The following is a 26,243-nucleotide window of genomic DNA, read 5'->3' as shown; positions in this document are numbered from 1 at the left end:
TCAGCTTTCTTTGCAGTTTATTTAGTTGCATTTTCCAAAGTTTTGTTTGTACATTCTCTCTGATTCAGAACAATATAAAAGTTTCAAAACATGCATATGTTTAAGTGGGACTTTGACTGTTATTATTATTATCATTATAATTAGTGCTTTATTTACATTTCAATAAATCCAATGAATAATACAAATATTCCATGCATTGTGCATGTAAACAAACAGGAAAAACAAAAAACAGAAAAACTCTGACAGTACATCGTTTACAAGGTATTATCCATCATTGACCAGCAATTTCCTAAATTTCAAACGATCAAGAACACCTCCTTGACTTTTTCTTCATATACAGTCCACAGGCACAATTCAAAGCACAGAAGAAACATTTCAAGTCTCCAACTTTACGCTCCCAAATCAACGGATCCTTTAGAAATTCAGACTCTATTTTTCTTGCAAAGAGCAAAACCTTTCATAAAACCTTCTTCAAATGTTCATACCACGTGTGTGTGCAAAAATAACTTTGTAACGCTGAACTGAGCGTCGCAATGTCCCAAAGCTTAAAGAAAACGGTGATTTATAAAATACTGCACTGAGATTCAAGAGACGCTGTAGCAAAACAAAAACACACAAGGTGACTCTTAAGGTTTTGGAACCTTTATTCACCTGAGATTTCTTTGTTACCAAAAAAAAAAAAGAAAAGAAAAGAAAAAAGCAAGACCAAGTGGCACTTAGAAAGGTTTACTGCCCTGACTAACGCTAACACAGGAGTAACACAGTGTAAATTGTTCAAGATGTACACATGTATGTATATGGCTAAGAGGCATGTTAATGCTGTGCATATTTAACCACAGAGTTAAGAGTTATATAAAAACAGCACTTCTGATAAAGCTTGTTTAGCCTAAAATGCAACATTTGGTGGAAGTTCTTCAAAGCCCGTTTAGGTTTCACATCCAAGTGCCTGTTTAACGTAAAATTTTATTGAAAGAAGTGAACAGCTGATATAAAATGAAAACAAAATGTAAATTTCAGTGATCTGAATGCAAACATACTTGAAAAGGCATCTGTTTAAAATGTCAAAAGGATTAATTTAGTTGAAATAAGTCAATTTACCCATGACAGATCATAAAAGGCAAAATTGTCAACACAAGCAAAACATTATTTAAATATTTTATTGGGTAGGAAAGATTGTATTGAGTTTCAAATCTCGGACCTTTGCAATTTTTATGTTCTGCCAAGCCTTAGTATTAGATCTAAAAAGAAAGTAATCAGAAAAAGGTGAGAATTTCCTTAGAAATCATGCATTGCAGTGAGCATAATGATAAACTTATAAATAAATGTTTAATGTTATCGACACTTGATACAAAAATCAAAGGAAGAAGTCTGGTCAAATAACACATTATTCTGTGAAATATGATTCAAACAGACTGCAACACTTATATACAAAGACGCAAACATCAGAAAAATCCCAACTAATCTAATCAACTAGCAATTTAAACAATTCATCTGAATCCTCCTCCTCCAATACTTCTGGAAAGAGAAAAAAATAAACCTAGTACCAAAAAAAAAAAAAAAAAAGGAGCAAAAATAATGTGCAAATGCTATCTGTCTCCACACTGTGGAAAAAAAAGGCAAATTTAGGTGGAAACATTTCAACTTCTAGAACAGCAAATTTCAGGCATGAGTGTGTTTCCCAGAGTGCTTGATATGTGTAAAATATCAAGAGCTGCTTCAGATCTTCATTCCCGCGAGGTCCTGTCTGAAGTTTATGTGAGAATTACTCCTTGTGAAAGTGTGTGCTCTAACTCACAGCTAATCTGAATATCAGACCAGCGTCAGCGGCCGTGCACCGACACCGCAAAGTGTTGTACGTTTGCATTAAGTTTGCACTTCAGGTCAGCTTTATCAGGACACGTTTTAACAGTTAGCATTAGCATCAGTGTAAAAAGACCTTCAAATTCACACAGGCGGTGAGTATTATAAAAAAAAATTTGTGCACAGGATAAAATTGCAAATCCATCCAGATGTATATAATATGAAGCACTCAGATTGGCAGAAATATAAAATAAAACTTCCTAGCTGTTGATTCTCGTCATGCTTTAGACTTAGCTAAAATCTTCAGAGTTAAAGGTCAGAGGTTTGTGACAACAAATCTTCACTGTTTCTGCCAAATGTAGCTATTTTAGTGGAATCAACATCTCTGTGTGCACATGCACCACAACTTTAGCATTAAGTGTTTTAAATGAAAGCAGTTCTGAAACCTGGCTTCAGTAAAATGACTTCTGCATGGACCAGAATGTTACTTCTGAGTATTCTGACACGCAACCCTCCATTGGATTGTGTCGTACCGGGGAAGCACACACAGATGATTGCGTGGATGGGTGTGTGTGTGTGTGTCAGCACCAGGGTTCCCGCTGGGCTCGGCCTCGAGCCAGGCTGTCTGCCCTCTGCCAGGCACTCTTCATCAGCTCCAGGGCCTCGCCGCAGCGCTTCTGCACCAGCGGGTCCAGCAGCTCTCGGTGGGGGAGGTCAACCTGTGTACGACGACAACAGGCAACACGTTTAAGTACACAGCGCAAGAGGCAGGCTGTTTGCTTGCTTAAGCGAAGTGCAAAAAATAAAAAATTATTTAAAAAAAATATTAAAGAAATTTTATTTGTTTTTGCATTTTTCTTAAAATCTATAGTTAGTGTTTAAGTATTGTCAATAATATCTTCCAATAACAAGACATATATTTACATTTTCTGTCATCTTGGCTGTGAGGTGGCCTAACAGCCAACAGGCTTAGCACGTTTTCTGAAGGAAGTCCTGATAAACTATCTTCTAAACTCTTTTTTCTTTTTTCTACATAGCCAATGCTAGATTTGTAAAACCACTACATGTTCATTTTATCCCGTCAAGAACAAGGTTGTCAGTTCATTCTGACCTGAAAAATGTCTTTCCATGTCTTGTTCAATGCATTTAGAAGCCGATCCCTCTCTTCACAGCCGCAGAAGTATAACACCCATGGAGGGAGGAACTGAGTTCGATCTGCTGCAAACTCCTGTAGAGAGCAAAAGCTGATGTTACAGCACTGGAAAAAGCCCACTGGAAAGATTTTCAATAGGAAAAGCAACACAAAGACAAGAAACAACTCCACAGTTATTAGAGGTGTTTCTTGGTCAAAAGCAACCAAGAAACATTTGAAAGATATTCCTGTGTAATATCTTTCAAATGAATTCATTTTCTAGAAACAAATTTTGAAACATCAACACATCTGATCTTTAATTTGGGTATTTTTGATCAGTGGGAAAAAACAACAATTTTCCTTAGATGAGAAAACATGCCGTACAAGTAAAAGAAGAATTTGCTTCTCATGTAAATCTGTACCATAAGAGCAAGTTAATCTCAACCAGTTTGGTTGATTAGCACCATTGCATGGTTGAGTTCAAGCTTTATTTCAAAATCTGTAATGTTTTTATTTATCAGTTATGGATTGGGATAACATATGCTAGAACCTTGGTATCTTTACTGTAGCGTATGTCAATTGGTATTAATTGTATTTTAAAAAGCCAAAGTCGAAGGATCATAGGACAAGTTAAGCCTGAAGTTGCCTGAAGTCCTAAAAATAAAGTAATTGCCCTTTTTCATTCATGACTGAGTGCAAATTCAGTGAAGAAGTTAAGAAACCGAAATAATAAAATGCCAAAAAACAAGGTTTGATGTTGCAAATAGGAGCTGAAGAATGTCAATTTGTTATAAATTAATGTAGAGCTCTAGTGTGCACGTAATAAACATTATTAGATGTATCGCCTCGAAAAATAAAACAATTTTCCATATTCCATTTCATTTTCAAGTCCTGGTAAATCATCAAATAAAGATCCAGACAATTCAGGACCTATGTGTAAACCCTGTAAACTCAGTAGGCATCATGTAAACCAATATTTGAATACAAAGGAATTGGTTACTGACTGTTTTATTTTCTGATAACTCAGGTAGATATGGTTACCATAGAAACTGTTTAAATGAAGTATCCCTAACAGTCCTTATTTGTTCTGTAAAAAGAATCAACATGATAGGGGAAGAACACTTGGCTGTGGAAATAGCCGTTACCTAAAGTATTAGTAAAATGCACATTGTCATTTTCTGACGTACCAATCGCAGGCAAAGGTAAGCAGAAGATCACTCACAATAACACAGTATTCCTTGTCAGACTCCAGGCTCACAGCGGTCACATCACAGATATCGACACTGCCCAGCGAACGGAAAAAGCTCGTCTGACAATCCTGATGACAAGTTAGCAGCCTCTTGTCCGTCACTACCAGGCAACATGGGATACACGGAGTGGGGGCTACACCCTGAGGGATAACCTGTGGTAAAGGGGTTGTAGTTTACATAGGTCCATATTTAATAGGAAATCATGCAACCAAAATAGTCTGTTAAATAATAATAATAATAAAAAAACCAGAAGCAAATGAAAATGTTTAACGAAAAAAAAACAAGAGTACAAGGTTCAAAAAGGGTCAAACACTTTAGAAATACCCTATTTAGCAAGGTAGCTGAAGAAAATGAGAGACCTTTGCTAATAATGTCTGATACAGATGAAAATTGTACAAACATCAAATAATTCCTGTCCATAATAAGGTTTTTTTCCACTGTTCCTATGTTTATCCATAGAAATCTCTAACTTAAAACCAATGGATGCAAAATTTGTAATATGAACGGTGCATTATTCCAACTTTCTCCGCTTACCCCTTTGGAAACAGACTGACAGAGAAGCTGCATCCATTCGGCCATGTCCTGCTCATCGTTGGCGCTGAGTACCAGTGGGGGGCGCTCTGTCAAGATGACCTGGAAGGCGTGGGGACGCTCTGTGTTGTTGGAGCGACGGCACCCCCCACAGTGTTCCCCCCTGATGAGAAACAAAGAGGCGTCAGAACAGGGAGAGCCCCTCAGGGGGCATCGTTTTCAATCTGGAAGTTGAGCTTTCTGAGACTTACCCCATGGTGACAGACATCAGAGGGGTCACATCTGTCCTCTCTGCATACAAGTACAGAATCCCTTTGCTGCACAAAGAGAGAACAAACATTTAGCTTCATATACCGGATGACATTTGGACAGACTGTCAGATTGATATTTTCAGCAAAACATGAAAGAAAGAAATTATACAAGAAATTATATTATGTAATAAAACCTGTTCAAATAATACATCGCCACTCTCTATCATTAGTACCCCTCTTTAATGTGTAAAAAGCCTTAAAGGTGCAATATGTAGCTTTAATAAGTAATATGTTTGTCAATCTGCAAAAAAAATAAAATCAAGCTCCTCTGCTTCCCTGTGTGCTCCTTCCGTCATCTGCAGAAATGCAGCGCTCTTGGTCAAAAGCAACCAATCAGAGCCAGCAGGAGGGTCTTAGTGCTGTCAATAATGCTGTTCACACTCTCTCTTTCTGCTACGCTACAGCTGGTTCCCCGTCATGAATGCTCAGCGTTGTTAGCATAACCACCAATGGCAGAGAATAAATAGCTTTTCTAACTGTAACCTGTAATCCTCCATAAACATACTGAGCAGTGCCGCTGCAAGCTTGATTGACAGCGCAAAGACCCTCCTCTTGGTTCTGATTGGCTGTTTTTGACCAAGCGCGGTGCACTTCTGTAGTCGGTGATGTTAGCACGGAGAGGAGAGAAGATGACAGAACTAGGTTTTATCGCATATTATCTGTCACGACATGGTAACAATTTTAACAAATATGGAGAATATGAGCATGAATATGGTCTACACCTGAGGATGACGTAGCAGCTCTTCCACATCTCTTTACCGAGGTACGTGATCCCAGCTCTGTACTGCAGAGAACCTTCTTTGATACTAGAAGGGACTCCAGATGTGGGTGTGCCTCCTTGGGGAGACATGGTCATATCCATTGGGTCCTCCCAGTGAACCAGTGAATAAAGCTGGACAGACACTTCGGACACCTGAGAATAATAAGCAACAAATGTCATAATGATGTTTGGAAGGTTTGGTTGTCGAAAGCTGCTACAGCACAAAATAGTTGTAACAATATTCTACCTCACAATGACACTCCTGAGAGACAAACTTATTCAAGGCTAGTTTTTCCATGGTGGCATCTGTCAGAACAGCTGGATAAGGAGGCTCTCGACAACCCTGGACCATGGCGGACTTCAGCACAGACAGGAACCAGCTAAAAATGAAGGAGAAAGGAGATTGAATGCCAGTGGATAGGCAATCACTTAGTGAGAAGGAAACCAACACTTTTCCTAGATGAATGTTTTTCAGTGGCAGAAAGTAGGAGACAAGTCAGAAAAGAGGGAAAGATGAATGGAGAAATGTTTAAGATCTCCCAGATTAGAACCTTTTCTGTAGGTTCTGAAACTGCTGGAACTGCTTTGTTCCAGCAGTTTCAAAATAGTGACCGGATACTTGGTCGTTTCTAAACTTTATAATCCATCTCCTTTCATGTAAGGGTCACAGTTTGGAGGAGATAGTTGAAACGTTGACACAATTGGTTGTGTCCAAGGAAAAATGATTCCAAACTTTAGAGAATGCATAAGTGTTTAGTAGACTGTGTTGTTATTTTTATGTTTTTGTGATGTATGTAACAGATCTCTCTTGTAAATGAGACATTGACTCAAGAGATTGTTCCTGTATAAATAAAGGATAACATGTAAAGGAGTGTAATATTAAACTTCTGCAATGGACTAGCTGTTGAGCAGTTGTGAACGTAAGACTTGGTTCACACACCAGCAAAACATCTGGCTTTTATAAGCTCTATTGCTAGCAGTGGATAATATTTAGACTAAATTATGTTGGAAGCTTGTCAACGGCCAGAAAAAGTGACAAAGGTGAGGAGTAGGTCACCATAGGACATCTAATCAAATTTTTTAGACTGAAATCTTGTTAGATCATCATTTTACAATAAAAAGGAGCACTTTGCAAGAAATGAATAGAAAACCAAAAATGAATTTGACAATTTAGCCAATGGTGTAAATATCTGTCCGAAAAAAGGAACAGAATGAAACTGTGCATTTGCTACCTCTTTGAATACACAAAGAAAACATATAAGTCAAGAATATTAATAAAAGCCAATATAAGTGAATTTACACAGTCAGCGAGCCATCAGCTGTATCCAACAGGAACTTCCTTCTTCTGTTGGTGCAAACCAGCGTTATTGTCTGTTGGTCAAGGCCCACCTAAGGGGAAAAATTAGATCCATCTTGTTTAAAACATACTAAGTAAATCTCCTGTTTTATCACTGTCAAACATTTCATTAGCAGTAATACAAAAGCAATACGTTTAGAAGAAAAAGAAAATATAAATGTAGTGAAATCTATCTAGAAAGAATGAGATAAACTTGTGAGGTGCAGATGACTTACAGAGAGATAGTCGAGCTCATTATAGGAAACAGCATCTTCTACTGTGTAGGGTTTTTCAGCTGCACCTAAAAATAATAGGCAGATATTAATGTACGCCAAATGAATCGCAAAATATATGATCCATGAACAAAATTCTGTGCAACACACAAATTCTGAGGTTTCCCATGACATAAGGCTGGTGTCAGTTTTGGATACCAGAGCCAGAGGTGCTGGCTGATTCTGTTTTTTACTCACCCTTTCTTAGTAAGTAGATGTAACAGTCAGTCAGCAGGAGATAAAGAGGCTGCCGGTCCCCCTCCATGTGACCTGTACTCATTCTCAACATCTGGAAAACACAAAAGAAATGGCAGAGAAATCCTTAGGGAAATTTTTTGTCTCTAATGAAGCATTTACTATTGTTCGCATCTCCATGGAGAATTTACTGTGACGTTTCTTTTTTTAATGCGAAGGAAAGCAGACAATTTTTATATACAGAGGTAGTCCTCATAGACAGATTGATCTTTCTGCTGTTTGAGGAGATTTAAAAGCAAATGTGGCAAAGTTAGAACATTTTAAACATGATTTCTGCAGGTTTCATCAAGTCAAATTTAAGACTTTTTAAGAAATCTTTTAGACCAATTTTAATGGAGTTTAAGACCTGCATCTCCACGGAAGAAGTGTGAATGTCATCCAGGAGATACATTTGAACTCAGCCACGATAGTATGGGAAGGGTATTAGCAGGTAATTACTGGTGGCCTCAATTGTTTCATGAGACAGAAAGCTATGAAGATTTTACCTGACAGAAAAGTCTAGAAAAAAGAAATGCATTGAATATATGAAATGAAATAATCCTGTCAAGGCAAAATTTAAGACATATGGTTAACGTATTAAAGACCAACTTACTTCTTTTTAAAATTATTTTAAGACATTTTAAAGCCTTACTTTTACATTAATGAATTTTAGACGTTAAGATAAAAGGCACCTCGTGGGTGAAAAAGAGTGAACTTTTGTAATTTGTCAGTCTACAAGGAAGGAGTGTAAAAGCCATTGACAAACTGGGCATTGCAACATTTCCAAAAGAAGATTGTTTCATAGCCACTTCTAAGAGGACATAATAACATCATAAGTTTCAACTTCCTTAAAGGGACACAGTGGAATTTTTGTTCTCTACAGATTTGATTGGTGATGCCAAATCAATCTGTTAATCTGATTGTTGAACAATAAACTGAGGAGACGTGACTCTCTTAAGGTTTAGAAAAAGTCTGAAAAAGTCCATCCTCACTCTGAAAAGTTGCTCCTCGTTCTCTCTGAACACATGGATCATGAGAAGAAGCAGGTGATTGTTGTCCACCCTGCAACGTGGTTGAAGAGGATTAGATTTGCAATGAGAACCAGCACCAGAACAAATATCTGGTAATATCTTGACTTCTTACTTGAACTCTGCTGGGTGAGAAATCTCAGAAGGACTGAGTTTCTCCTGTTGCTCCGTTTCCTCCGTTACAGATGTTCTGCCTGCTGAATCTCTCTCTACGGTCTCTTTCTCTACCTCCTCCTTCATGTGGGGCTTCCGTCCTGCTGGCTCTTCTGCTTCTTCCTCATCTTCAAGGCTACCTGAAAGAGTCTGTGACTGGCTTTGCTCTGTAGAGTCATTGTGGCCACCACTTGTGTCAGCAGAGTCTGTACTGTCGGTGGTAATGCAGCATAGGTCCGCAGACACAGGAGAGGTCTGCAGGCAGTCTGGTCTGTCGGCCAGAGAGGAGTCAAACGTCTCTTGTGGAGTTGGGTCAGGAGGTTTTCCTTCAGTATCGTTGCGAAAGGGCTGCTGCACCGGAAGCAGGGACCTCTGATCACAGCTTTGATTGTTTTTGTCCTCCTGTTCTTCAGGGGGTACCCAGGACCCGTTGAGCCGCTCCATGACATCACGGAGGGGTTGTCCAACAGTGTCCATGGAGGTGTCTGTCATCTCTGGGAGCCGAAGCAAGCCTTCCACCCTTTCTTCGGCCCCTTCCTCTACAATCGCAGACCCCACTCTGCTGCTGCTCTGCTCTCCTTCACTGTCCAGTAGTGCTACAGTGGAGCTTATTGAGTCAACTTCTAGCGACGTGCTGTGGTTCACAATCTCCACATGTTCAGAGGAGAGCGAGGCATGGACGCTGCTGCTGGAATCCGTAGATCCCCTGCCACGTCGCTTCTTGGCTGGCTTCTTTCGTTTAGCCATCCTAGGACAGATAATGACAATGGTAAATCTGGCTTCACGCAGAAGATGCTTCTTAAAGGTAGGACCCAAAAACATTCGGTACCTGATGACTTCAAGCTCATTGCCGTTGACCTCGGTCTCATCTTCGGTGGTGTTGCGACGGCTGGCTGCATGAACTGGTGTGACGTCCGCTGAGGTGTTCGTGTCAGAGTCCTCATTGAACGGGTTGTGTCGAGATGTGGGGCTGTTCGGGGAAAGGCGAGCAGCCGTTTTCCCCACCGCTGTGCTTTTGACAACTACTGTGTCACTGACTACCGTTTGGGGATCAGAGCCAGCCGACCGTGGGCAGCTGGCCTGGTCGGTCAAGTCACCCTCTATTGTCAAGAGATGCAAAAAGATAACTGAGTAAATGCAAATGCAGCTGTTGTCCAGGTTTATATCTAAAGAGTAAAGGAAATACACAGACTGCCTCTTCTGCATTGGTGGCAGCAGAATTTATGTCAATTGGCTTGTTGACAAAAGTTAGTGCTAATGAAAACCTTATTACACTTATTAAAAGAATATTTGAGCTGTGCTGTGTTCACAAGTTTGAATTTACATGGTAAAACATATGCTTAAGTGTTGAAAGTTGTAGCAAAATAAAAAATTTTTTGAAGCATCAACAAGCTTCCAGCAGAGTTTTCAAAGGCAGAGTTGAACATTTGTTTAAACTGGTTGAGTTGTTTGGCACAGAACTCACTTTTAAGCATATTCTGGAAATTTAAAATCTCTGATATAAGGATGCTGATAGACGTAATCCACTCCAGCATTTATATACTTCAGTGCTTGTATGTCACTGTCAGACATATTAGCTAGTTGTTCTCATACCTATTGCTGTTGACTATTGTTCTCTGTTCGAGTAGTATCACTTAATCAAGCCTTTTCTAACATCCGGCACTACAAAATAAGTTATAAATGTATGTATGGTTCGTCCTGACAATGTATTGAGTCAGTATCTGTATCAGCCAATAGTCAAAGTTGCCATGTTGGTATTGTATCGGAAAAAGAATAAACTGTATCACGACACACCTGCCTCAAACCAACAGCTTGATGTTGGAAACTTTGACAAAACCAGGTATACCAACAGGCTTCAAAACTGTTTTTGAAAATAATACAACCAGTCCATGCAACATTAAGGCGATGGAAGGGCAATTTGTTTAATATATTTAAAAGCTTGGTCCCCGTCAGTAAATCAGTCAGTTTAAAATAGGTAACATTTCTGATAATAAGGAGGTCAAACATCCAGCCACAATTTTATCAGGAGCTTGTTGATGGCTCATGAATTATTTGGTTTCTCTGCAACCTATGAATGGTTGTACAGAAAGCATCCAGCAAGAATATATACTGAATATATTTTGCCCTTGAGCTTATGTGAACTAAAAAATTCAACAATTTCTAAAAAAGTGCATTTAAGTATTCACTACTGCCAAGTCAAAAAATGCGTTTGTTATATAGTAATTGCCAACTGAAAAAAAGCATTCAGTTGGTAATGCTTTTACCAACCCAGAAGATTTGCAATCAAGTCAGGTGTGTATAAACGTCTCACCAGCACCGTATTTACAAGGAACTGATTTGGTTGTAATTTCTTTTGTGCGTTTTTGCAGTGTTGCAATGCTGACCAACCAAGCAAGTGTACTGTGCATTTCCTCATTAGCATAGAAACAGCCAGTGTTAGGGCAAAGCAATCTAAATTCTTTTAAGGGTTAAAAAGAAAAAACAAAGGCACCACACAATACGAGACATTTCAGGCAGCGGGTTTCTTTGCAGAGTCACAGGCCCAGGTCAAGCAGTGTTACTGCAGCAGCTACAGGTAACAGGCAAGGATAGAAACGGACAAATAACTGCTTATTCTCAAGCAATTTGAGAACCTAAAGTGTAATCTTAGATATTTCAAATAAGTCACTTGTAAAACTGATCGGCTGATTTTCAACCAACACTACAGCTTAGCTGAACCTAGGCCAGTGAAAGACATCAACAGGAAGAAGATACACCATAATATGCAACACAGAGATACGCAGTAAAAACAGAAGCCTAGAAAGGACAAGGTGAGTACCAGCTGCTTTGGGCTTTCCAAATGCTGTGTCAACAGTTACGCAGAGTAAGCTTGAATGAGATAGTTCCCCAAATAAGCAACACATGCAGAACATGACAGACGGGTAACCCACCCAGCAATAAATTCCCAGGTTAATGATCCACTTTATTGTGCATAAACACAGTTTGTTTCACTTTTTTCTATTTTGATTTATGACTACAAATGCATGAAATAATATAAATGTATTTCTATTTATTTTACCCTTGGGTTTCATAGGCATCCCCAAAGGAATGTTTCTCCTCATCTAATAAAATCTGTTTTAACTGAATGGAACAACTTTTTATCTCGCTCTGTCGGAAATTTGATTTATTTCATAGTCTGTATGCAATATAGCAATAAAGGGAACATCCAAGTCAAACAACTATGAAATTTGCCAGAGGAGCATAAAGATTTTTCAATATTGGCAACATTATATCTTTTAGGAAATAACATAAAAAATATGTTCCTATGATGATAGTAATAATAACAACAACAACCTTTTGCAGTGTTGCCAGGGGTGTTTTGGTAACATATATTACATTTCTTCAAATTTAGAAGTTTACTTACATTTCCTTTGTATTTAATGGAGTTGCCTTTAGACTTGAGACAAATAATCTGGATATCCTGCCACTAATTTCTCACAATAGTTAACTGAGCTTTGGTGTAACAGACTCAGGTTTGTAGGCCACCTTAGTTGCACATAGAGCTATGATCAGGGCTTTGTGATGTCCATTTCTAAACACTAACGTTATCCTTCAGCCACCTTATAACTAATTTCCATTTGGAAAACTTATTTGAGCCCAAGCTTCAACTTCCTGGTTGACCTCTTGAGATACCCTCCAATATCTAGTTCTTTCTTCCTGAAGCGTTTCAGTGCATTTCACAGTTGGGATGTTGCTTTCATGCTTGCAAGCTCATCCCCTTATCACTCCAAATGTAACAATGGTTCTTCAATCTTTGTAAAAAGTTAAATTGCACCAGACCACGGGACATGTTCTCAAAAATTTTAATCTGGCTATTTATGTCGACTGTGGTTACAGATGTTCTCTTTCTTTCTATAAGCAGCTTATGCCAGCATCTTCACAAGGTTTCATGTTTTGTTCTGGAGCTGATTTGCATCAACACACATTCATCTCACAAAATCATGACAAGTTGCACCGAGTTGTTTACAAGGCACAGTAATGGTAACCTTCAGTATTTGATGAATATTATGCAAAATTCTCAGAAATAATTGTATCCTTCTTATGTACTTTAGGTAATACTGATTAACTTAAACTATGAACAGTGAGTTGATGCCAAAAAATAAAGGAATAAATGTATTTATATAAAGTTTATGTAAATCTATGTTTCAACTGTATCATTAATCCAATAAACATCAGAAAATAATGTGCTTCTTTTTGTAAATATAATCAATCACTTAAAAAATATTTCTGTCAAATTATTTAAAAAAAATAATCTGAGTTAAGTTATAATATAGTTTTAACATAGTTTTATGACTGACAAGTGTTAACTGTGGTATTCTTCCAGAAAGTAAACTGATCATAATAATCTGATGCTGGCCACTACATAATTGCTTCTGATGTAAACACAGTACATTAAATATACTAAATTAAATATCACAGAAAACTAAATCTTTCAGAACCAACTGCCAAAAAATTTTAATTTCTTTTTTTCATTTACTTCCTCTTTTTCAAATTCAGATACATTATCTTGCATCAGTGGCTGTTTTACAGTTCAGGTTCCCAGCATGCATTTAATCCCAAGTTGTGCTCAAACTCATGCTATAAGGGAGGGAGAGAAAATATGGAATGAGTAAGCAGGAAGGAAGGGTTGACCATTGTCCCACCTTCCCAGTTTGCGCTTGGCAATGACTGCAACACGGGGAACATGTCACCAAAATCATAATCTAAAAAAAAAAGAAAAAGAAAAGGAGGGATAACATTGAAAATTAGAAAAGGTCTGACTGAAGAAACAAAAGACAGATGAGTCTGAATAATTGACAGAGAAACAGTAAAATAACATGATACATGGAATGTGAAACAACTAAACCAATGAGGGTCAAAAAATGAGAAATGGGAACTAAAACAGGGAACTGGCTCAGTGCTTTGTGGGGGCTGAGCGCTGCAATTACCCCAGTGAAGGTATTCTGCCACCATCGGTGAGCATATGAAATGAAATGTAGTCATGTGAAGAAATGATAGCACAACCCATGACAGCCTGTATGTTTAGCTAACATCTTTTGACATATATTTATCACCAATTGTAAAAATACAGAAAAAAATCAACTAATTAAAAAACAAAAACAAATGAATAGTTTAAAATTTCTGCCAAATCTATATATAAAAAAACAACAATTTCTGGTGATGAATAAATTAAAGCAACCCCACATTACTTCCACTTTCAAATGGCTTAAACACGCCTAGTTGTTACATTTGGTGCACTTGATTAGAAAATTCAAAGTCAGCATTTTTTTACCCTGTTGAATAAACCTCATATATTCACTCTATAAAATGATAAAGCATATATAGAAAAACCCTAAAACGTCATCAATGGATGTAGAAGTGAATATCTATACAAGGAGACAGAAAACTTCATTCTCCAAGAAAAACATGAAGGCCAGACTGAAGTTTGCCAGAAAGAACCTAGACAAAGAGGACAACTTATGGAACAATGTTCTTGAGACAGATGAACCAAAGGGAGAATAAAATATTGCCCAGTCCTACTTTAAGCATAAAAAACAAAAAACGAAATTGAAAACCAGTCTGCATCTCACTGCCAGGTTTTACTATACTAATTTAGGCAAAGACGTATAATAAGAAACAGGGTGGGGAGAAAAAATACAGCATGCTCTACCTTCACTGGAGGGAGCTATGGCGCTGTCGTCCCACTCCAGGTTGGTGGAGGTCAGGGAGGTAAACGAGTGCAGAGACAAGCTGTCCGAACTGGGGAGTCTTTCCTCAAAGTCCAGCAGGTTGTGCGGTTTGTAGTACTCTGGCATGTATGGAGCTACATCCAGGTAGGGCACATCCTAAACCAGGAAGAGGCGTCTGACAAGTTAAGGACGCACAGATGACTGCAGTGTATAATAATGTTGTGATTAAGCTTATTCTGACCAGCTCTAGATCAAAGCGAATGAACTCCAGGCCAGACACCAGTGTAAGGAAGAGCGTGAGGTGGTCGTGACTGCAGACCAATGCATTTCTACAAGTCAAAGATATTATATTTTAAGGCATATGATACATATGAAGTGAACAGTAAAAGTCCAAGCACAAAACTTTAACAGCAGTCACATGCATTTAAAAAAAAATGGTAATAAAAAAAAAAATCTTAACATACTTGAAGTAATACTTCTGTAGCAATCCTTGATTCTCTTGGAAGAGGCGTAGATAGCTTTCTAAAGAGCTCTCACTGAGCGCCAGGTACAACCATGCTCGACCTGCACAGAACAGCATCTGACAGTCTAATAAATGATGTTTCCTTTTATTTCAAATGCAATTCCCTTTGCAGTAAATATGTCATACTTCGACCGAGGTTGGTGGCTATGTGCTGCAGCTCGTCTATCTGTCGGACAGCCTCCCTCCTGGTGAAGTGAACCACCAGCACCCAGTAGCCTGACGATATGTCCTGCAGCCTAAAACAACAACACAAATAGGCAACGTATAACAGGTTGTTTAAAACATTGTGTAAATAATATCTATCCTCAGGCAGATTGACCTGAGAAGATCAGAGCACTAATTGGGGTTCCTGCAGATTTAAATTTTATACTTGAGATCTTTTTAATGTCATTATGCTTGTGAAACCAAGCATAAATTTAAGACTTATTAGAAATGTTATGTACGAACTTAATGCAGCCAAATGGCAATAAATTTGCGCTTACAATGATAGACACAAAAAGGCCAGCCAGCTAGCTGGGTAGCAAGGGTATGTTAGCAGAGAGTTAGCCTCAACTGTTGAGTTACAGAACGCAATAAAGATCTTCAAGTGTGACTTAAACTTTTGCCTAACAAAAATTTTCTACAAGAAAATGCGAGATTAAATAGTCCTACCGAAACAAAATGATAAACGCATTAAAGGCCAACTTACTTTTTAAAAATGAATTTAAGAGAATAAAGCCTTAATTTTAGATGAATGAAATTAGGACTTTTTAAGGACAGTTTACATTAGAATTGTGAAAAAATATTACTATGTATGCCCATAAGTGCTATATATTGTTACTGATATTGAGCAAATATAAGATATGTCAAAAACAAAGAATTTAAAGCACCTTAACATGTTTTGAAGAAAATATTCCAGAAATTCAGCTAAGATAAATATACGCAATATCCTTTATCTTCTGAGTGTTTGGCTAATGGTATAAGCTCTTTACACAAACGGACTCTTACCTAGAATAACCAAGAATATCTTTAGAAGTAGGTACTTTTGTTATGTTTTATGGCTTGTCAGTCAGTGTTAAAGATTTATGCAGGTCTTGTAAAGCTATTTTGTCTAATACTGATTTTACTATAGTACATTAGGTCATATCACTGTGAGCTTGTTGAACAGTAAAGAAATCCTCCAAGTAGTGAAAGTTAGCAAGATAATCATTTAGAAACCATTGTGCTTTAGCTGATGTTGGCAACTTAAAACAATTCAGAGTGAAAATTTTGTCATCATTGTTAGTGGATAAATACAGATAAGGACAAAATTAAGAGACCACTTAAAGTTATCAGTTTCTCTTATTTTACTTTTTATAGGTATGTGTTTGAGTAAAATGAACATTGTTCTTTTATTCTGTGAACCACTGAATAAAATTTACAGCAAAAAGTTTGCATTTATTTGCAGAAAAATGAGAAACTGTCAAAATAAAATGATGGAACACTTTCAGACCTCAGACTTTTTCTCAGCATTGAAGATGCTACATTCCTGTGCTTTTTTAGGTGCTTTAAAAAATGTCCCAGAAGACTCCCAATCAGCTTCTCCGCTAAATCAGCTGAAAAGGTGAATTGATAAAGTGTGTGTTAGCTTTCAGTTGATGTGTTTATTTTTCCAGCAAGGTCCTGGTGATATGACGTCTTTCTGCTAAAGGTAAGAGAACTAATAACCTCACTTTAAAATATACAAACTAACCCTTTAGTTGACTATATTCAACCAATACGGTGGTAGAAGAAATAAAGACATGGAAAAAAAAAATCTAGAAATGTGTTACTTGAGGTTACTGTAAAACAGGGGTGCTCAGGTCCAGTCCTCGAGAGCTTCCATCCTGCAACTTTCAGATGCTTCCCTGCTCCAACACACCTGACTCAAATGACTGGCTCGGTAGCAGGTCTGTTCAGAGCTGATCCCGGTCTGTCGGGGTAAGGACGCTTCTAAAAGTTGCAAGATGGTATCTCTCGAGGACTGGACCTGAGCACCCCTGTTGTAAAAGATTACAAAAGTCTGGTAATTTAAAGCAAAATCTGAAGAAGCAAGACATGGCTCAACACTTTTCAGTAATAGAGAAGTGGTGAAACAGGAAGGAAGACATGCATACATAAAGAAAACCAAAAAATGATATCAGATGAAACATGACACAAATGGATGCATATTAACATGTCAGTGTGTGCAAAGAAGAGTGGGAAAGAAATAAATATAACGTATTATGCACACGCAGTGCAGTCATTCTCTGTGTGCCAGACATATAGTTGGAAAACTTATCAGACATTCCATCAAATGGCCTCAGAGATAGAAGTCTGATGGGATTTTCAAAGAAAAGTGATGCTTTTGTGTCTGATGTCTGAGGCTGTTTAATCTGATGACTGACAATGTTTTTCTGAGACCTGGGTATTTCCTAAAATCTACATGGTACTGCAGGCACATGAAAGCCTTTCAAAGTAAATACACTTAAAAGCGCTGCTACTTAAAAATGGGAAACAATTGCAAAAACTGTTATTGCAGTACATTTAGAAATCAAGATTAGTCTTTAAATCTGGAAACAGAGTATTTAGTAATAATAATACCTTAGATGCAAAACATAACAGTTAATACTATTTGAAGGTGTGTGCATAAGACTCACATGACACCGTCATAAACATGTAATAACACCTCTTGTGAACACGAAGCAGTCTTCATAAATGTTTATGAATTGTCATAAAGTGATATTTGGTAAATAATGACACTTTTAATACAAAGCTGCCATAAAAGTTGCATTAGAAGTGCATTATAAGTGTCAACTGCAAAGCTGCATTAAAAGTTCATTAGAAATGTCAGCTTTGCAGAAAAAGTCTCATTTACTGAATTACACTTCACAACAAAAGTACACATACACAGCTCTCAAACATATGTAACACTACTATCAGAATAATATGATCCACGTAAAATAGCATAAAGAATTTGAAGAAATGTTTCTTTAATTTCCAACATTCTGCAGCTGTCTTACAGTAAATATCTTACCCATACAGCAGAGCATGGTCAAGGTGTTCACAAAGACGCTGGAGGACCCGGTCGTGATTGCGGATAGCCGGAGTTTCATCCTCACAGGCTGCAAAGTAACTCTGTAACTGTTGAGACACGTGCAGATCAGATTGCTCTTACAGAGAGAGAAGGTGCAAGTCTTTCAGGCATTCAAAGTAGGAATTCCAAGCATTTCTTAATACGGTGGGTTTAAAAAGTTGGTGAATTTGCACAACAGGTCATCTGCAGAAGACTGACTTTGTGGGTAGGTTTTTAACCCTGCAGCACAAGGTTAAAATGATAACTTTATGAATTAGATGTTTTAATGATGCTTGCTGCATATTTCAATTGCGCAGCTAGACAACAACTAAAACAAGAAATGCAGGTCTAAGCAGAGGAATCACTTTGACTTGCACATAATCCAGGGAGGTATTTGAAAGCACTCATACAAGCAGTAAACGAAGCAATCTGCAACACGAACCTGAAACAGCATCGCTAGAAAACAGGCAAAATGCCAACTATTGTCTGTGGATTGTAGATTTAAGCAAGTTGCTGTTCGGTTCAGTTGCCCTATGTCCCTGGAAACATAGATAGATCACACTCCCACTACAGAGTCTATGGTGGAATGTTAAGAGAAAGATTAAGTGCGTATGAAAAATATTCATCCCTTTGTATGATTTACTCTTTTTATTGCTTTAACAAATCAATTAATCAATCAATCAATCAATCAATCAATCAGAATCAATATATATATATTTTTTTGACAAAAATAAAATCAAATACAGCCCTCCCCCTGAATTTCAAAGTGAAAATTGATTTCTAAAAAGTAATGACGGCTAAATGAAAATAGGTGTTACTATACCTGATCAAGTTAAAGTTCCAGTGTTGCTCATTATGCTTCAAGGGACTTTTAGAACCTAACTTAGAATATGTGGGAAGACTTAACTGTTGTTAAATAATCTGTATTCAATTTGGCTGAGGGATAGCTATTGGTATTTCAAAGTGCAAATCTGCACGACTTTGTAATAAGTTTGAATAGCTGCAAGGGATATGAATATTTTCACAGGTGACAGTACAACAGGACATCAAGAAAACCAATGCAACCTTTCAATTCTAAATTCATGGGAGATCAACTGCATCATGTGACACGTAACGCGCACAAGGTAAACCTTGAAAGCTAGAGTAAACACCAAATTAATATGAGGGGCAATGAAGGCAATTAAGTAGCAAGTACACTTAAATTTGACTATTTCTTTTTTATCCTTGGTAGGTTAAGGTGGTAGTTAGTCAAAGCTTGTCTAGGTGCATTACCAAACAAGAAGATTTCTAATCCAATCCCAAAAACAATCAGCAGAAAGAAGACGAAAAGCGCATTTCTGCATGCATTACACTCATCACGGAGTATGTTCTTATAAACAGAAAGGAGGAGGAAACAGCTAATGTTTCATCCTGATGTCGCGGATCCATCTGTAGAGCGATTGCCGCTTTGTTTACACTCTTTATTGCCGCAGTGTGCGAGCACAAGGAGGGTTAGTGCCACTACTGCTGACCGTGGACAAAAATCACAAACTATAACGTTCAAATTAAAGCTTTAGCTGTCAAACCGAGGGTTCGTTTGAGCTAGTTCGCACTTTGATTAGTTATTCCCGCAGGGGCAGGGCCCTTATGAACTGGTGGTGTCCTCCCAGCTTGAAAGTTGCCCTCTTTCGCAAACAGAAGATGACCTAATATTAGCTAGAATGGCTCAAGCATGTGGAGTAGATGTTGCTACTATAAGTACATAAAAATGGCAAATTCCGACTGTTTAGAGCTTACCTTCTTGACAGACATCGAGATGTTTTCCAATATGCGGTCCTTCACTTTGAGTTGATCCATCACTGGGGCTGTTGGCAGCAGAAGGCTGTCAGCTGACTCTCCCAAAGCTACGCTCTTTTTTTGCTAAAGCTAACACCGCCCACATTAGCTGCTCAACAAACCCTCAGTGGCATTTTTACGTTAAACTAAACACAGCTTGTGGTTTCAATTCTGGAAACACTTTCGCTAGTTTAAAATGTTTACGCTCGTGCCCGTCAAACTGCGCGTCGCTTCAACTTAGCGTTAGCGGAGTAATGTTTACGAGTTAGCTTAAACCTGCACTTTCTTCTTCTTTGAGGCTAATAAGTGACTTCTCGGCGTCCCAAAACGGATAACGTAGAGCATTCTTTAGATAAAACCGGTGTCACTCAGGTGGGAAATTGTTAAATGTTACCTTTGGGAGCATTTGCCTATTTAGTCGATGAATGAAACACAGCATGCTAAGGTTTTACATCTCCTGAAGGTCTGAACGGAAATCCAACCGGCTGAGGGTTACGTCACCTGAATGTGACTTCTGTGTGAAAGGCAAGAAGTATTATCCTGCATTTTCCTTTACGACATGCATAACATTATTATGAAGGACTTCCCTTTATTAGAACTAATAACTTTCTGGTTGGTCACATTTTTATCTAATTTGGATTCTATTTCCATATTTTAAATTATGGTTAAAACTGTAGCATTCAGTGTTTATCTTATTTGAGATCAACACCACAGTACTTTATTTGACATTTTATGATTTTCTTGTCTATTACAAAAGGTCCTTTCTGCCCACAACCATCAGCATTTACAAAGCGTTATGCGTTATTAAAAGTGACATATTTCCATATGGAATAACTAAAGTATAATTTAATTGAAATGAATGAGATATCCAAACTTGAGATAATGTTTATAACATAACCATGCTTGCAACTTCCTGGCTGATGCTTTCCTTTGTTTATAATGGAATGGCAATTTGTAAAGACAACTGGTTCACTAAATTTGGGTATCATATTACAGGTGACACAAAAATGTAAAAAGAAGCTCAATGGGTATAAATATTTTTTCAAAGGCACAGTATGTTCTGTAATAAAAACACAAACTCATATTAAGTGGAATGTGGTTATTTTATTTCAAAGAGGCCTGCAACTTTTTCAAAACTTTTTTTCAAAAACAAAAGAATTGTTGGCATTTTCAGTGCACTTTCTGAGAAGACAGCAGATTAAATTTAAGTGATTTGCAACGGCTTTTTCTTATATTTTAGCCAAATGTGGAGCAACTTTTATACAAAAGTGGACTGACTTCACAACAAACGGGACTCTGGGAGATTTTAAAATGCATCTTTAAAAAAAAAATAAAAAAAAAAAAAAAATGAAAAACTACTGCACTCAATTGCAGCCAGCACCCCTCAGACACACACACCATCCACATGCCCTTAACAAAATATGAACAGTCAAAATCTCAAAATGACACCTTTGAGCCATAAGGACATTCAGTTTCAATTCTTCCCCTCGCAATTTAAAATGTCTCACTTTTTGTCATCTTTGCTTTAGTCTGACTTCTCCTTCTCTCTCATATGCAGGAAGACTACACTGAAGACGAAAAGTCCTGTCATCATGGAGAAGGCGCTGGCGTAGTACGGGAAGGCTGAGGGAATGAAGCGCTCGTACTGAGTGTGCTGCAGGGGCCGGACTGAAACCTGCAGAGGACAAGTCGTACAAAATAATTCAATCCTAATAGTTTTTTATGGATAAATGGCCAAGATAACCAACAGAAAATTACTTCAAATAAAATCTTTGTGACGTAATCTCTTAAAGCGCAAACAATCCAAGTAATTTGATGAGTGTAAACCCAGGTGGTTAAGTTTATTGAGCTTGCCTGAGTGGATGAGTAGAGATGTGTGTATCCCAGTCGGTTGTAGTCCACCTTGAACTGGAAGACTCCGTACACGTCGGGCAACTTGAACTGAACGCTGTATTTACCTCCTGATGAAAAACCATGAAACATTGGTAAAAATCAACAGAAAACGTACAGATTTCTGCAATAAAAATACATTATATAATGGAATGTGTTCAAGTTTACCATTTTTCTTGAGATAAGTTCTGACAAAGGGGTCGATCCTCACAAACTCGAGCTGAATATCGTCGCCGTTGAAGGGGACCCAGCGGCCCTCGGACAACATCTCGATGACAATGCTGTATTCCTGAAAGAAGGTTGTATTCACATCCACAGCTCCTCACTGATGCAAACCTTAAACTGTACTGATTGCTGTTAAACTCACCACAAGGTCAGTAACTGTGTACGCTGCAGGAGGAGCCGTCTCTCCCACAGGATGATGGGTAACGGCTCCCACTCTAAGTACTCCCGCCTCCTTAAACACCCAGCGGGACAGAGACATAGCCAGCTCCAAGTTTCCTGTTTGCTCGTGCCTTGGAAACCCAGACAACAGGGAAGTTAGTTTTTTTTGGGGGTGTGGGGGGTTAGACCAAAAATCTAAGTAATGTCTCACACAAGCAAAAAAACAAAAATAATTGATGTGTACCTTTGAGAGCCTGGTCTTGCTTTCTGCACTGCAGAGTTGAAGAAGGCGTCGCTGAAGAAGTCGAGGGAGCCACTGAAAACCACTCGAGCATTGTTTCTGGCCTGCAGCCCGGCGATCAGCAGTGTGTTCTTCCCCACAGCATGGGGGTACTGCAGAGGTAAAACGCTTCCTTCAACAACCCCATAGTTTCTAACAGAGAATATCATGCCATCTACAACAAATTAAATTCCTCAAATCATTAGCTTTAACCTAAAAAAAAGAGGCTGATTATGAGAATGAAACAGCAAATAAGGCATATTTTATGAAGTAAAACTGAAATTAAATGTTTTGTTGATTATTTGTGGGTTGAGAAGCATTGTGCTGATTGCACCCAGGAAAAGCTTGTCACTGGTAAGGCCAAACAGCTTGTAGCAAGCTGAAGAACAAAATGTTGCCCCTGCAAAAGTGCAACCAGGCTTCATTCCAAGGTGGTGTATGAATGTCCCACACATTGCTGTGATCCTATTTGATATGATATGATTCATTTATTCAAGTTTCCAATCCCATAAATGACACCAAACAGGAATCAATAGCAGAATTAGCAGTGTGGCATCAGTAGATTGTTATATATTAAATGCTGCTGCTCAAGCAGCAAATGTACTTTCCCTACATGAATGAAAAAAAAAAAAAGCCCAGAAAACTCACAAGCTTTCCAAATATATTTTTTGCCAAGCAGCATTGCTACAAGACAGATAGATTTTTTGTTTTATATCCAATAAGGTGCACTACTTTCTCCTTTTGTAGTTGACCAGAACAAAATAAAATCTAGTTCAAAACTAGAGTGCACTCTTTGACGCACGCCCTTCAACATATACTGGAGTCACAAGAATTAAAACCACAAACTAGTCATCTTAAAACATCCATAATGCTAATGTAAAAAGATTTCAAGTGACATTTGTTTCCATGGACAAATAAAAGAATAACTGATCTGTTTCTTCCTGGCTGACACTGATTTCTATGGGCAGGCTTAACCTGCCCATACTTTGCGTTTTCAAAAAAATAAAACACGAAGGCGACAGTCCTGCAAGTTATCCAAAAGAGTTAGCAGCCGAGTCCAACAGCAAATCAAGAAATATCAGGATCTGCCAATTTCTACACCAAAGCATTCATCACTAACCTTCATCTGAATGTTGCTATCCTCAAAAAATACAAGTATATGCTTTTTGTTGATGCATTTAAAAACTCGAAACACTTGGGAGTTCTTAGTTTTGATTAATTTAATTCATTTGTGGAGAAAAAAAAAAAGCTTATTTTTGTTTTTGTAGCAATTTACCTCCTGATCACTAAACTGAGGACGTCAAGGGAAAATATAATGATTCTGCTCTCTTGCAGACTGACTGGTGCATCTTTATGCAAAGGTTTCTCTTATATGACATTCTGAAAATATTAAATAATAAACAGTCGAATATTAATTCTGCATATCCAAACGAATCTCAGAAAGCATTACAAGAGGACAGAGTCTGAATATTATGTACGTGGGCAAATAATCTACAAAACAGTTTGAATCGGACCACAATGTTTAGATGTAGTTTAGTTTCTAGGTGATGTGGCTTGGTAATCATATTGGATTTATATATCCAGTGTTTTTGAGCAAAGTTCAGATTTAAGGAAATGTCTCAATTAAAAAAAATAAATCTGACCAGACAGTAAGAGGTGGTGTTACCTGAGAAATGGGTCTGTCGGGGAAATAGGAGTAAGAGGTTGAAGAACCAGTGAGAATGTCGAGGACGAGTGGGTTGTCTGGGTCAGCGACCATGCTGGAATGATACATCACAAGGTTCATTTAAAGCTTCACATTCCTAAACAAGAGTCTTATTTCTTTTATAAGCAGTTATAGTTCCAAATGAATACAAAAACCAACAAATTAGTTACATGTCCAATTAAGTGACAAGTTAGTTACAAGTTTATTGGTGAAAAAATAAATAAAAACAAATTGAAAATCCACCATGAAAGGGAAAACTATTCAACCAACATTCTTGTATATTCAACCCCAATTAAAATAATTTATTTAATTTACAAACAGACACTGCAATTAGATTTATTTTTATTTTTTTACTTACCCAACACCCTTAAATAGAACAGGCTTGCTGGTTGGTTTTCCAACAATCGTGGCAGCTTTGAGCAGGTTCTCCGGGTCGGCAACAATAAGGGTATGCTGGAAACATGCATGATAACCAGAAAATAAGAGTCAAAACTCGGGATTGGAACAACATCAATATAAATACTGTGAAAACCAAGCCGTTTACCTCTCCAGGATCAGAAACATCATAGTTGTGGTGGTCAATAACAGCCGTTTTTTCCTCATCAAACTCAATGCCACACTCGCTACCCAGCTCCCTCAGAGGGTCCCCTGTATTACAGAAATTACTATGAATAATGTGCATTTCAACAAGTATATATATTAATTATAAAGTAAATATTTTATCTGTCGACTGACCAATATCTGAACTTGCAGCGACCAGGACGTTGCCTCCACCATCAATGAAGGATGTTATTGTCTCCAAGTTTATATTTCCACCAAAGTCTACAAAAACAACCAGAAAAATAAATGTTACATTATACCACTTCAAAAAGTTAACATGAGGGGGGGGGAAGCCAAGTGAAATTTACCTTCAACTGACGGTGCGAAGATTATTAGATGGTCGTAGAGGAATTGCCCATATTTGATCAAAGACAGAGAGGGGTCGTCAGCGGTCTTGAATGCGAGGTCAAATCCACGATCTGAAAAAAATAAAACATGTTTCAGTTTTTCCTTTTTTTTGTACTCCTTTGATAAATTAAGGTTTGTGGAGACCTCTGGATCTCCCTGAACCATTATTTTGCAGCTAAAAGCAATCAATGTATAAAAATGCCTCTAAGTAATTACTGTAACAAACATAACAAGTAGTATTTTTTTCTTCCTTTCTGAATTATCCGTTTGGTTTTGGAAATGTTTTGAACAACAAAAACAGAGCTGGATTAACTCTGTGCACTCAGCATTTGAATGAAGAAGATTACAAAATATTTAGGTGATTAGCTGATATTGACATTTATATCCTTATGTAATTCATTTGTGGTTTAGCAGGAAACTTCACAGTAAATTATATGGTTTATGATATAAATTGAGATTTATCTGTGAGTAAGTCTTTCAGTTGCACTCGGAAACATTAACCCTGATCGAGTATGTTTGAGCTTAGTTATGCTACATTTCTTACCGAAATTTAATAGTGTTTTTATGGAATTTGATGACAATCAAAACTGGTTTAGCAAAGGTTAGCAGCCATGTCGTGCTGAATGACGGAAGCAGTTCTGTGCAAGCATTTTCAGACGGTATAGGAAACGCTATAAAATCACACACAGGTAGGACTAATTGGGTTTATGACGCTAAAACTACAAATGTAAAGATATGCCATCGTTTGACTGACCTGCCAGACTGCGGAAGAAGATTGAATGGGTGTCTTTGATGTTGAGGCTGTCCAGTAGCACCAGCGTTTTCCCGTCAGCCATAGCGCAGTGCAGCATGGAGGCTAACGAAAGCAACACGAGGACACTGCAGTCCAAAAGCCTCCAACATCTTCTAGTCTTCATTCCGGTTCGCTTTTTAGATAATAAAGAACCGAACCGGTCCGCCTGCCTTACTGCTGTAAACGCCGCCATTTTGCTACACAAGTCGACGTCAGCGTTAGCGGAGGTATACTCAACTTTGACCCCAACATTTAGCCAATCACAGGAAGGAACGCGTCGGCGCTGACAGCCACTTCACCAATGAAATTAAGTTAGTGATATTTATTAGGAATATGGA

General features: G+C 38.0%; 2 protein-coding genes across 5 annotated transcripts; both read right to left on the bottom strand.

The window, feature by feature from the left end:
* plekhm2 (pleckstrin homology domain containing, family M (with RUN domain) member 2) lies at nucleotides 1–20,428 on the bottom strand. 4 transcript variants are annotated; one of them, XM_044119918.1, is made up of 21 exons: nucleotides 20,300–20,425; nucleotides 19,867–19,934; nucleotides 18,052–18,158; nucleotides 15,165–15,274; nucleotides 14,980–15,079; nucleotides 14,757–14,844; nucleotides 14,497–14,671; nucleotides 13,490–13,549; nucleotides 9,637–9,907; nucleotides 8,770–9,555; nucleotides 8,619–8,688; nucleotides 7,591–7,681; nucleotides 7,357–7,421; nucleotides 7,085–7,173; nucleotides 6,032–6,164; nucleotides 5,747–5,937; nucleotides 4,965–5,030; nucleotides 4,717–4,876; nucleotides 4,155–4,334; nucleotides 2,912–3,028; nucleotides 1–2,519 (listed from the first exon to the last, which is right to left on the bottom strand). In XM_044119918.1, the coding sequence occupies exons 2-21, from the start codon at nucleotides 19,924–19,926 to the stop codon at nucleotides 2,382–2,384; spliced, it is 3,057 nt and encodes a 1,018-aa protein (XP_043975853.1). In that variant the 5' UTR covers nucleotides 19,927–19,934; nucleotides 20,300–20,425; the 3' UTR covers nucleotides 1–2,381. The 4 variants fall into 4 exon arrangements, with proteins under 4 accessions (XP_043975853.1, XP_043975844.1, XP_043975869.1 ...); XM_044119909.1 differs by having other exon boundaries at nucleotides 19,867–20,428; XM_044119934.1 differs by lacking the exon at nucleotides 13,490–13,549.
* A 561-nt stretch (nucleotides 20,429–20,989) lies between these two features.
* Nucleotides 20,990–26,195, bottom strand: ddost (dolichyl-diphosphooligosaccharide--protein glycosyltransferase subunit (non-catalytic)). The gene is made up of 11 exons (XM_044105612.1): nucleotides 25,867–26,195; nucleotides 25,073–25,183; nucleotides 24,900–24,986; nucleotides 24,709–24,812; nucleotides 24,523–24,617; nucleotides 24,126–24,219; nucleotides 22,424–22,572; nucleotides 22,163–22,310; nucleotides 21,964–22,084; nucleotides 21,760–21,866; nucleotides 20,990–21,580 (listed from the first exon to the last, which is right to left on the bottom strand). Exons 1-11 carry the CDS (start codon nucleotides 26,096–26,098, stop codon nucleotides 21,431–21,433), a joined length of 1,398 nt encoding a protein of 465 aa, XP_043961547.1. The 5' UTR covers nucleotides 26,099–26,195; the 3' UTR covers nucleotides 20,990–21,430.
* Between the last annotated feature and the right edge of the window lie 48 nt (nucleotides 26,196–26,243).

This window comes from Gambusia affinis, linkage group LG01 (genome assembly GCF_019740435.1).
Source record: "Gambusia affinis linkage group LG01, SWU_Gaff_1.0, whole genome shotgun sequence".
NCBI lineage: Eukaryota > Metazoa > Chordata > Actinopteri > Cyprinodontiformes > Poeciliidae > Gambusia > Gambusia affinis.
This window is presented reverse-complemented; position numbering and strand designations above follow the sequence as displayed.